The sequence below is a fragment of the Trematomus bernacchii genome, unplaced genomic scaffold, assembly GCF_902827165.1.
Source record: "Trematomus bernacchii unplaced genomic scaffold, fTreBer1.1, whole genome shotgun sequence".
In the NCBI taxonomy this organism is placed as follows: domain Eukaryota; kingdom Metazoa; phylum Chordata; class Actinopteri; order Perciformes; family Nototheniidae; genus Trematomus; species Trematomus bernacchii.
This window is the reverse complement of record NW_022987649.1, coordinates 847129-859840: the sequence shown is the minus strand read 5'-3', so window position 1 is coordinate 859840 and position 12712 is coordinate 847129. Positions and strand designations below refer to the sequence as shown.

The 12712-nt window shown below is 46.8% G+C and overlaps 1 protein-coding gene across 1 annotated transcript; it reads right to left on the bottom strand.

Moving 5' to 3' along the window:
- Nucleotides 1-2040: 2040 nt before the first annotated feature.
- On the bottom strand, nt 2041-4039 carry LOC117486336 (SCAN domain-containing protein 3-like). The gene is made up of 2 exons (XM_034134766.1): nt 2427-4039; nt 2041-2074 (listed from the first exon to the last, which is right to left on the bottom strand). Exons 1-2 carry the CDS (start codon nt 4037-4039, stop codon nt 2041-2043), a joined length of 1647 nt encoding a protein of 548 aa, XP_033990657.1.
- Nucleotides 4040-12712: the final 8673 nt, after the last annotated feature.

The following is a 12712-nucleotide window of genomic DNA, read 5'->3' as shown; positions in this document are numbered from 1 at the left end:
TTGACTCTGCACACCGTTTACATGCATAAAAACCTTCATAACACACAAGGGGACGGGTAATAACCGGAAAAGCATGACATGGGAGCTTTAAAATGTATGGAAAGGGTCTTGAAAAAGGTATTAAATTGGACTTCAGGATTCCTGCATATACCCTGTTTAATGGAGCCTCGTCATCTCACCACGGGCAAACACGAATATGTACAGTGTTAATAGTTTACTGTATTATTAGTGTTTAATATTACTGCTATAACAATCACACATTGAGGCCTAGGCTCCACGGGAACGAAAACGGGTTGTATCCGCATATTTCTCTTGCGTATAGTCCTTTAAGCTACACGACGCCGTAACGGAACGGTAGAAACGGACCCTGCAAACGACAACGGGTCCAAAGGTGGATAGATCTGGGAACGGAGCGCTCTGGGGGGTCCAACGGCTCCGTGTGATAGCCTATACGGTCATCCATTTCTGATAATGATGACGCAATAGCCCTGCCTCCCCCCACCTCTGCTGCTCACCCCCGCAAAAGTACACTGCACACTGAATTCAGATTATTTATCTTTATCTCGATATGGACATAAACGCGAGTGAAGTCTAATCTGACAGGACGGAGACACGCAGCTCCTCCCGCTGTGATGCAGCGGGAGCAAAACACACACTTCAAGTCAGATCATCACCCTTAGCTATTTTAATTACCTCTCAAACTACCTAAACTAGTTATAAATATGTTTATTTTTACTGTGGAGTTTACTTACTGGATCAGCTGCTGCATGAGACAGACACTGACGCTGTCAGAAGAGAGGAAAAAGAGACAGGCTCCGTGTATTTTATTATTATATATCATTATATAGAGTCGTTATTCATTTGTTTTAAAGCTTAATAAATAACAAAGACCTTTGACCGGCACTTTTATAATTTTGTTCGGAAGATTTAAACTTTAACACACGTTGACCGGCGAAAAACTCTGCCCGGTTCCCTCGGCCCCCACCAAGGAGAATAAACAGAAGTGCAGCCATGACAACCATTCTTCTTCGCTGCTTTTGTGGAGGAAGTTGCTGCTTTTGTGGAGGAAGTTACAGCGCCACGTACAGGCTCGGCATATGTACTGCAGCTTTTCCAGCGGTTGGATGTAAACGGAGCTGTCTCGTGTAGCAAGACACAATCCGGTGTATATTGCGTGTGGACGGAAGCTTTTTGGCGTTTGCGTTTGCGTTAATCCTATGCGTTTTGCCGTATGCGTTCCCGTGGAGCCTGGGCCTGAGTTCATTGTTGTGCAATGTTAAAATCAGACCGTTGTTTTTTTAAATAGTTTGAATGAAACTGTGTGTGTGACTCTCTTTGTTTACACACCTAATGGCCCATCAGCCAACGCTCTCCCCCCCCCCCTGATCTCTCCTCTCCAGCAGTAAAGTTTAACTGTAGGTTTGGTTTTGCATATTTATGCAGTGATCTGTCTCTTCCTCTCTACCGCAGACAGCTGAGCGCTGTCAGACCGGACCATGGCTGTAAAGGAAGTGGGGTGTCTAGTTCCCCCTCGACACATAGACTGATCCTTTTTTTGTCCATGTCTGATTGGCTTAGACCATGGGTCGGCAACAGGCGGCCCGCGGGCCATTGTTGGCCCGCCAGCAATAATATTTGGCCCGTCATTTTGAGAATAAAAAATAAAAAAATATTTTGAGATTTTTTTTTTTTTTTTTTTTTTTTTTTTACAACATCGGACCGACAGTCGCACATATACTGTGTAGGCTATAATGTCTGAATAGAGAATCTACCTACACCTGAAGAATGCTTATTGTACTTTTATCCATGTTGAGAATGAATGACATACAGCACAGGCACAATCAGGCAGCGGGGTGCACTGACGCTGATAGTGGATCAATAGGTGGACAGCGCGTGGTGCTGAAATAGCCAACATTCGGTGTGTGGTTTGAAAAAAATAACACCAGCTCACTAAATCATTCAAACGTAATGTTTACTTATATGTGAACAGTAACAAAGTTCAGTCAAAACATTGACAACAAAATTGGAGAAGCCACTTGATCATGGAGGGCGAGGAGTGGTGGTGCATATGCTCCTGAAACGACAGAGCACGCTACATTAGGGATAATAATTACAATGAGCCATTAATTCAAAAATATAAAAAATATAATTAGGCTATTAAATACAATTACGACAGGCTTGGTACTCACTTAATGTGAAAACTGACATCTCCCATCGGTCGCTATTTTTTGGATATCTGGTGATATGGACGTCACTTTAATCCGCAGGCAGTTCTCAAGGTTTTTATGCGTCAATCGATTCCTCTCGTGCGTCTTTATCGCATTCATTGAAGAAAAGGACGACTCGCATGTATAGGTGGAAGGGAACATTGTGAGCATATAAAATGTGAGTCTCTTGATCGTGCTATATTCCTCTGAGCTTCCCACCCAATCAGCGCATCGCTGACCAGGGAGCTTGTTTGAAAATCAATTAGCTCCATTTCTAATGCAGCCTCGTCTAAGGAGGGGATCATTTGTTTCGCCTGGGAGGTGAAGTCTCCACTTGGTCGGACTGTGAGAGGATCGCGTACAAAGGCAATGATGTCTTTTGGGATGGAGTAGTCCTCAAACCTTGACGTGAAGTTGGCCCGTAGCTGCTTGATGAAGTCCACCATAAGCTCTGTCACTTGTCCCAGTGCCTGTGATTTTAGTGTACTGAAATGGAGGAGCCTGCCAGTGGATATGTCTGACTCGAACAACTCCAGCTTCCTCGTGAAGGATTCAAGCTTTTCAACCATGTCCACTATGGTTTTGCCTCTCCCCTGTAGCTGCAGGTTAAGCTGGTTTAGGTGGCCAAATATATCCGCTAAAAATGCTACATTGGACATGAACTTTTCGTCTCCCAGAAGGGCAAGGTGGTCAGCTGCTGCCCTAATCTTGCTCAATCTAAGAAACGCCTTGACCTCATCCAGTAGCGCACAGAAGCGGTCCAACGCTTTCCCTTTGCTCAACCAGCGCACGTCATTGTGAAGCAGCAGGTCATCGTGGGTGGCCTCTTCTGACTCAGCCACAAGTTGTCGGAAAAGCCGATGCTGGGTGCTTGATGTACCCCTGACAAAATTAATGACACGCATCACTTTGTCCATAACTTCCTTTAGCTCACCACTGAGTTTGGCGCAAAGGACACTCTGGTGGATGAGACAGTGCAGTCCATGCATTTGGGGGGCGTGCTCCTTCAACCTGCTTACCAGACCTCTGTGCTTTCCCACCATAGCAGGAGCCCCGTCTGTCACGATTAGGTTAACCCTCTCAAATGACAATGAATGCAGCCTAAACAACTCTTCCAGTTTTGTAAATATAACGTCCCCAGTGGTGTGCCCTTCTAATGGAATAAGAGACAGCAGCTCTTCCCTGAACTCCTTTCCATCAAAATATCTAACATAGACGCACAACTGGGCTACATCTGTACTGTCAGTGCTCTCGTCAATGGCTAAGGAAAAGTAATTGGCTTGACTGAGACCCTTGATGATTACCCCCTGCACAGCGTCCGACAGTGCTTCTATGCGGCGTATAGCGGACCTCGCAGAGAGGGACACTTGTTTCACTGACGCAATGACACCATCCATGGACTTGTCGGTGGCCAGTTCCTCCAAAACAGTCACCATCACCTCCTTGAAAACCTCTGCGTCAGTGAATGGCCGGTTATGCTTTGCGAGCACCCACGACGCCTTTAGGGACGCGGTTGTCACTTTCTGCTGGGCTGTGAGGCCTCGCACCAGGATCCTGCTGCTGTGCGCATAACCTGCTGTCAGTGCTTCAATATTGCGCTTTCGTGCCTCTGTCTTGGGGGGAAAGGCCACTTTGAAGGTGTCATGCTTCGTCTCGTGGTGCCGCTTAATATTATATTCTTTGCAAGCAGCCACAACTTCATTGCAGATAAGACACAACGGCTTTGCATTGATGAAACCAGGTAGGATGAACGCATAGTTCGCTGTCCATTCCTCTTTAAATGCCCTGTTTTCACCGTCAACTTTCCTCTTTAGACCTTTGGAGAGTGACATTACTGCTTTGGATTACTGGTCTGGGGGAAGCTCGCGAGTGTGTGTGTATGTGTGTGTGTGTTTGTGTGTATTGTGTTTGTTTCCCGGGGAAAACACACACAAGAAACACCGGCTGTTGTTACGCCTGCTGTGACGTTAAGTTACTCCGTTCTCCGTTTGTAATTATGCCGTTACAAGCTTCAAAGTTGTATTTATCATCTGAATTTGCCGAAACAAGTTTTATATTCTGAAAGCCAAGACTTTGTTTATTTGAAATCAGATGAAAACAAACTGTAACGGACCCTGCCGTGTTATCTATGATCACTATACGCTTACATTCATAATTTCAGCGGAGGGAGGGGAAGCGGCGCTTTGGAAGAGCAGAGTGGCGAGTGAGAGCTGTCATCTTCCCTTTACAAGCTTCAAACATGTATTTATCGTGTGATTTTGGAAATAAAAGTTTCATATTCTGAAAGCCAAGACTTTGTTTAGTTAAAATCAAACAAAACACCCGAACCCCGAAAAACGATTTTTTTACGCAAATCCACGTTTATTTTGAAATGAGCCGTTGCGACTTCCGACTGATTTCGATAGAGCGGGTCACATATGGCAAATGTGTGGTTGTGGGGAACCAGGTAAATTAAAGTGTTGATGGGGAGGGTTATCAGCGATATCAGAGTTTTTTCTGAACCGGGGAACAGGGGCGCTGCGCCCTCTTACCAAAATAAATTCCTTGAATTAGGCTTTGATTATGTTCTGGCCCGCCATCTAGTGGCTCAGAAAAAAATTGGCCCACGGCCAAACTTACTTGCCTACCCCTGGCTTAGACCTTTCGCGACTGCAAACATTTTTAAACAAACAAACATTGACCATACCGTTCACCAGCCCCCACCCCCCTCTGATACCCCTTTCACACCAACGCAACTCCGGTTCAAGCTCCGTGCTAGAGCTTTTCAGGTTCAGAACCGGTACTTCGGTTTAGCTCCGGCTCTTTTCACACCGCTCAGAGCCCGACTGGTGCTGCCGCTGCTGCGTCATGACGTCACAGTTTACGTCGCTGATTTTCTCCCCAACGGAGCTCACCTCACAACAACAACGGGCCGGGGACTGCGTCGGGTCGATGATCGTGTTGCTTTTAATCATACGAAGCCAGATTAAATTAAATAACGACTTCTCCAACCTTATACTTTTCTCCAGAGTGCCGTGGTTCATTGTTTATTAATGTGTTTCAGCGGCATTTACCGACCGAAATGTTTGTAATATTATTGTCATAACAATCACAAATTGAGTTTATTTAGTGGGAATGCTGATACAGCATTCCAACTATATGTTCTTCTACGGACAAAATTATGATTATTCCGCCAGAACTTTGCACCTCTTCTGCTCCTTCATTCAACATCGCAGAAACTCCGTTCAAACATCAACATGTTCAGCTCGGTCGGGAATCGATGGCTATCATTTGGATTTTTCATAACTTTCATAATTCCAGAGATACATCCCATAATTCATCAAATGTTTAACCATTGAAGTCAATGGAGAACATCTTCAGACTTGAACAATCTTCATGGACTTCAACTGCTAACTGTTCATTCATACTTTCACTTAGAAACCTCATTCCAACTTTAAAATGTTACACATCTTTCTGACATTATTCGTGTAACACAACTTTTAAATCTGATTCTTACTTTTAGAGATATTAAACATTGTTCAGACCTTGGTAAAGAGGCTTTCTTCAGATTTTAACATTAACTAGAGGGTAGGAAATACCGTTGCCATGGCGACAGACCACTCGACATGAAGCACGATGTCGCTGTAAGTCCAATGGAAACGGTCCGATCGTCCCCATTCGTCATTCACCATCAAGTTAGTTCAAAAGTTTGCAGTTCAAATATTCTGCTGCTTTTCCAAGCCTTTTTACTTTCTTTTCTTCACTCATCACACATTCAAGCCCCCAGTGTTCTTGTATCATTTCAATCTAAATTCTTCACTTTCTTCTTACACATTACATTTCAGCATAGCAGTTTAGCGTCAGCTTTTCAGCATAAAGCATTCCCACTCGCAATTTCTTCAGGAATTGCATTCTCCAGTTCACAAATGTTGTGCAATGACAAAATCAGACAGTTATATTTAAAAATGGTCTGGCTTTAATACAAATGAAATACTGTAGGCTCGACAGCTCCCTTAAGGTGATCAACGCAGGGCTGTGACTCTCTTTGTTTCAAATCTAGTAATGGCCCATTGGAATGTGACACAACTCTCCCATCCCTCTGTTCTCCAGCAGTGGTCTGAAAGGGTCTCTGGAAATATTAAACATTTAATTAAAGTTTTAAAAACAGTGACAGGGTCCAAACTCAGAGGTAGAAGAAGTATTCCGATTATTTACCTAGGTAAAAATACGTGTTAGAAGTAAATGTCCTGCATTCAAAATTGTCAATTGCCCAAGTGAAAAGTATTATCATCTGAAAGTAAAATGAATCATTATGTTATTAGTATTAAATACATATAAGTATTTTTACAACTCATATTTATAAATACTCCGTTGTTGTATAACGAAAATATCTTCCCTCCGTATACTTTGATCATTTGCTCCGCTAATAATCAATCAGATCGATGGATTCCAGAGAAGAGGAAACTTTAAAGGCCTTTTTCTCAAAATGATGACTCGGTGACAGTCGTTATATAATGTGACATATTTTGCTTAATATTTGGAGTACAACAACAATCCTGATATCATTAGAAAGCTAGGAATCTCCTCTTTCCAACAGTGTATACAACTCAAAATGTGTTTTCGGGTCAATGCGACTGATTTCGATAGAGCAGGTCACATATTATACATTACATTTTCCAAACATTATTTGTCATTGCCTGACTGAACTCACTTTTTACATCTGTGTTTCCTCCTCAGTGTGTCCATTGTTCCTGCTTGAACCCTTGGAGCTTCTCTCAGACAGCCCCCACCCTCTGAGGAGCTCTCCTCACTTCCTCCTGCTATCAGTCCCACATCTGTCCTCCTCTCCCTCATCATCATTTACATTTTCAAATCTGCATTTTTCATATAGATCCCACCTTACTCTAATTTTAATAACACTGTTATTTCCCATGACACCTTTTGTTTTATCATACATTATGAATTTCTCCCTCTCTCTCCTCCGTGTTACTGTCTCCTGCCCCCCCCCTCTCCCTCCTTCTAATCCCTGTGCCCACACCGCGCTTATGAGCTGAAATATTTTATCAGTCAAACTTATCATTTTAATCTTATTTCAATAAAAAAAATAATCTCTCTTCTTGGCTGTTTGACAGCAGTTAATGGTTTTTCGTTATCGTAAAGGAAACTTTGAGGAGTGAGATAGACTGCCAAAAAAATGCAAAAAAGCCCTCGTATATTCCTCCCTAGATGATTCATAAAGCATGCACGAGGAACAGGTAACATATGAGGCGAGAGGACAAAGCCTGCCGAGTAGATTCATGCATGTGCAGATTTACATATTCCTGCAGCCTCTGTTTGTGATGCATTGTTTGTTCTTGGCATTCACAACACAGCTACCACCCCCAATACTATTGCATATGTCAGTTTGTCTTCTACCTTAATCAAAATGACATGAACTTCAATATTTTGAGAGTCATGACAGCTAACACATCGACGTGACACATGGATTTCCCTCCATCTTAGCAGAAGTGCTGCTTTTTTCTTTGACTAGCTTCTCTTTCTTTAAGGAAAGGTTCACACTTGTTTCCAGTCTACAAGCAACACTCATTCATGAAGCAGTGCCTGTGTGCTGGACTCCTTCCTCCTGGAAACTATCACAAGCCCTAGCCAATGTGTTTTCAATAAAGATGAAACATTTTTTAAACTTTAGAGTTAATGTGATTAATGCTTAAGTAGTCTGACCTTATGGAAACTAAGTTGGTTCCTTCCAATGTTATTGTCTTTTTAGTTCACAGCTCTCTCTTCAGATGTTCCTGGAATCAGAAACATCTATCTGGCTCCGTCCAGAGGTATGTGGCCCAGCCAGTGACTTCCTGAAGTCAGGAAGGCTGCAGGAAGTCACTGTCCTGCTCAAGAAATGGCTCCAGCACCTAAAACCTGCTATAGCACAGCCTCATACAAGGGGTTGTTTTATATCTTATAACAACATTGTTATAGTAACAAGATCAATTTGTGTTATGCAGAATCAAAAAACATTGTTAAGGCAACAAAACGATTTAGGAGAGGGTGTGGTTTGGGTTCAAGTCAGTATGCTGCGTAACTTATGTATGTGGCATTAGTTAGGTACATAAGTTACTCCTGTGTCTTAATATGGCCTCAAACATCATGCTGCATTTGGGGCAGAGTTTCATGCTCGCATATTTGAAGTTCTGTAGATTATTGTCAGAAACAGAACCACATCATCTGCAAAAAGCAGAGCTGCTCTCCAGAGGACAGCATACAGGATACACTCACATCTGAGACTCTGTCCATGCTAAATCACGAACATAATTGGCCAGAAGTCAAAGTAAACCGTCAGGAGCGAACCTCGTCCTCCTGCCCCCACTTCACACTGCTCCATCCCCTCCTGTCCAGCAGGGTGCACATTCCCTGACAGATACTTTGTTAAGTAAATGAAACAGATGCTGTGTTGTGAGTTGTTTTTCTTATGTATCTCTCTTTTTTTAGGGGGAGGCTTGTGGGTCCTCCCATGGGGAAGAGTGGATAGTGGATGGGTATGGGTGGCAGCAGGGACATCCGGGGGGTCACACTGAATTCGCCCCAGGGGTGGTTGGAAGGAAGAGGAATAACAAGGCCTGGCGGAGCGCCTGGGGACACACAAACATCATTCACATCTCCCCATAATCATCAAGGCCATGCTAGGATGCCTCCTTAATTTACATAATACCGTCCCGACGCCTTTACTCCTGCTATCCATCACGGCAGGATGAGGGGAGGAGGCCCTCTCCTCCTCTGTTCTCCTGCTCCCTCCGTCTTTCTTCCCCCTCTGATTGTGTCTTGTGTTTATCTGCCCAAGCACAAAAGATTGATTCCCCACTATTTCTCCCCCTTATGTTCAGCAGATATGAATTTTCACAGGATGATGAAGCACCGAGTCAGCTAATAATAAACAGAAAACACATATTCAAAAACAGAGGAGGAGAGGCAGGAGGAGGAGGCGTCTGTCTGCGTTTGGCAGATGAGGAGAGATGGATGTTAGAGAGTCAGGAAGGTACTGAAGGAAGTCAAATAAAAAATGCTGCTCTTTGTTTTCTCCCAGACACTCCTCTAAGATGTCATTGTTTTCGGGGGGGGAGGGGGTCTGACTGAGGGGGGAGACACACAATGATGTTTGATTCATTGTTGTTTAACCTGCATAATGTAGCCCACAGATCAGCACCTGGTCAGTGAGGTGCTGGAGGATTAAACTGGTGGGTCACGTATTGTAACCCTAGTTCTATAAGCACAGGCGGAGCCCTCTACTGGACTCTATGGGTACTACTCTCATCAATGATACGCGAGCGTTCACACACTGAAGTTGTATAAACGTAGCCGGCCAATCAGGGCGAGCCTACCTGAATGCGCGCGCATATAAGGCAGCTACACCTCCTGACTGTCATCATTTTCTCTTCAGCGCGCAGGACAACACCTGACAGGCTTAATAGCGGGCACCGATCCCCAATACCTTCAAGTGTTTGGGGGGACCAGGATATGGCCGAGGCGGTACCATTCACGTTCGCCATTCCAGCGGGGCGGATGGCTCCGTTTGCTGGGGAGGAGGATGACGAGGACTTCTCGTTGGCGGGCACTTCCGGGTCCGGCGTCCATGGAAGTCCACCGCCCAGGTCTGTCCGCCAAATTAATATCCTGGTCCACGGTGTGGCCGCCGCTGCTTGACGTGTGATGTAGCCGGCCAATCAGGGTGAGCCTACCTGAATGCGCGCGCATATAAGGCGGCTACGCCTCCTGATTGTCATCCTACACCCTCTTCAGCGAGCGGCATAGGAAAGACAGGGCCCCTAGGTAGAGGGCTCCGCCTATGCTTATAGAACTAGGGTTACAATACGTAACCCCCCGTTCTATCTCAAACAGGCTCCTACTGGACCCGATGGATAAACGCCCTGTCGTCCCACAACATCGACCCACCACACTGCCCCTGACCGGCCAGCCACCGCACCCCAACTTCCTATCACCCGGTTGAGACCGTGGAGAAGTTGGGGCCGCAGCTTACTTGGCTGGGTAGAGCCTAATTGGTCTGAATAAGCTCCACCCTGCAGGTGCCAGCGCAAGTGACTACACACTGTGGGGGGCCTTTAGAGATAAAAAACATTCTCTGAGGCCCACAACCACAGGTGATGGTCACCAAACGTTGTTTGTGCCTCTTGGGATCTAAACGAAGGCCGGCAAACCACCTCTGCAGGCGATGCATATGCAGTACCCCAGCGGTACCACGAGGTGAGCAGCCGCCATGAGACCCAGAGTCTGCATGATGGTCAAAGCTGTCACGGTTGCCCCCCGGCGCAGTCTGCACATTGCCTGAAGCAGGGATGACTGTCTGCTCTCTGACAGGGTGGCCCGTAGTCTGCCTGCATCGAGCAAAATCCCCAGATACTCCACCTGCTGGTGAGGTATGGGACTGCTCTTCTTCCAATTGACCGCAAATCCCAACTTGGTCAGGTGTAGGATCAATTGGGCTGTGTGGAACATTGCCCTTTCCCTGGACCTGGCCATGACTATGAGGTCGTTGAGATAAAATAAAACCCTCATGGTTGCGAAGCGGCTGAAGCGCTGTGGCCACACATTTGCTGAACGTGCGTGGGGATAGGGAATAGCCGAACGGTAGTGTGTTGTACTCGTAGGCTATCCCCTGGAAGGCAAAACGCAAATACTTTCTGTGCTTTGGAACAATTTTGACATGAAAGTAAGCGTCCCTCAGGTCGATGGTTTGTGAACCAATCGCCCGGCTGCACCTGTTCCAGTAATTGTTTTATGGTTAACATATGGAACCTTTTGCAGACAATGTGCTGATTCAGGCTGCGAAGATCCAGAATGGGTCTGAATTCTCCTGTCTTCGTGGAAACCAGGAAGTACATGGAGTAAAGCCCCTTTTCTCTGTCCTGAGAGTGCACAACAGACACAGCCTGTTTTTGCAACAGGGCCTGAATCTCTGTTGAAAGGAAACCTATCTCCTCCTAGGATGATAGATTTGCCTCTCTTATGCCCCTGAATGGAGGAGGGACGCTGCAGAACTGGAGTGAGTAATCCAGTCTCAGTGTCCTGTCCATCCACTCTGTCAGTACACAGCTGAGCTTCCATTCCTCATAAAACTGTGTTTTAGGGGACATGCAAGCAGCTGTGGAGCCGCAGCTAAGAAGCTGTCCCTAACCCTAACCCTAACCCTAACCCTATGGTGGCCCACTCCGCCGCCAAACCTTCCATAAAAGGAAGTTTGGCCCATGGGGGGCTGACATAGAAAGGGCCGATTTTCTACTGAGGTCCTAGAACGCACCGCGGCCAGCTCTCGCAGGGCCGCGCGCCCCGTCATAATGCCGTGGCCACACTGACGGTGAAATGCATTAATCGGAGCTATCACACTAGACGAGGTGTGTTTTCTGACAACAACACGCGGGCCATAATGTTCCTGCACCCGCATAGAAAGCACTTCCTGCGGTTTATCACACTCACATGCGCGCGCCCACCGGCTGCCTCCTTTACTGGAGTTACAACTGGGGCGGCGAGTGGGGAACCGTGTCTCATAATGGGTGCTCAGTTAACATCGCATGAAACGGATCTTGCTGAATTCAACGAGACATTATGGGGAAATGTGGAATTGTGGAGAGAAATGACTCTTACTCTGGGATGAATGCATCACTTTTCAAGACTTTACAGTGGGAGGAGGCGGAAGAACTCGCCCTCGCGTCTTGGGTGGTGAGGCACACAGCTCTCGCCGCCAGGACGCTTCCTCCCACAGCCCGTCATTTCCCGGAGGACGGCCCACGCCGAAGCTCTCTGTCGGCGCTGAGCCGGAGCAGAGGCCTGTCGGGATCGTGCAGCCTGTCCCTGCAGGTGCCGGTATTGGACCAGCCAAGGAGGTAGAAGGAGCAGCGGGAGCCATGGGTGCTCTAAACCGGCGCCTTTCCCTCCTTCTCACCGTGATGCCGCGCTCTCCTCTTTGAGGAAGAGCCAGCGGCAGCATACGGCTAAGCTGCGATTTTTCTTCCTCCAAGCGTCTGAAACGATGTGTGACCGATGAGATCGATCCAAAGAGCCCTTCCGTTGATACGGGGGCCCCTAGGAGATCATCACGGTCCTTCCTGGAGAGAGCCGTGAGTCCCAGCCAGACGTGGCGTGATCCCACTGTGGCCAGGGACATTACACGGCCAGCTGCGGCGGCCACACCCCGATGCTGCGGTCCAAATAATCACTCCGATCCTGAGATGGAGAGGCGGGGGCGTCCTGCTGAGGAGTAATGAGCGAAACGCCCAACACACCCAGATTATTCGCCGCTGCCGCCATCTGTGCTCCGAGCCGGAATATTTTATCGAAATATTCCAGCGTCTCTCGGTCACGAGGCAGCGGGGGCAGAGGCTTTTTACCCTCCGCCCATCCTGCTGCCTGTGGGAGCAGATGGGCTGCCAGGCTCTCATCAAGGGGGGGCACGCCGGGACACGCTGTGTCCGTGCGGCCCTGCACCCTGAGGATCCCCACCATACCAGCCACTGGAGCCT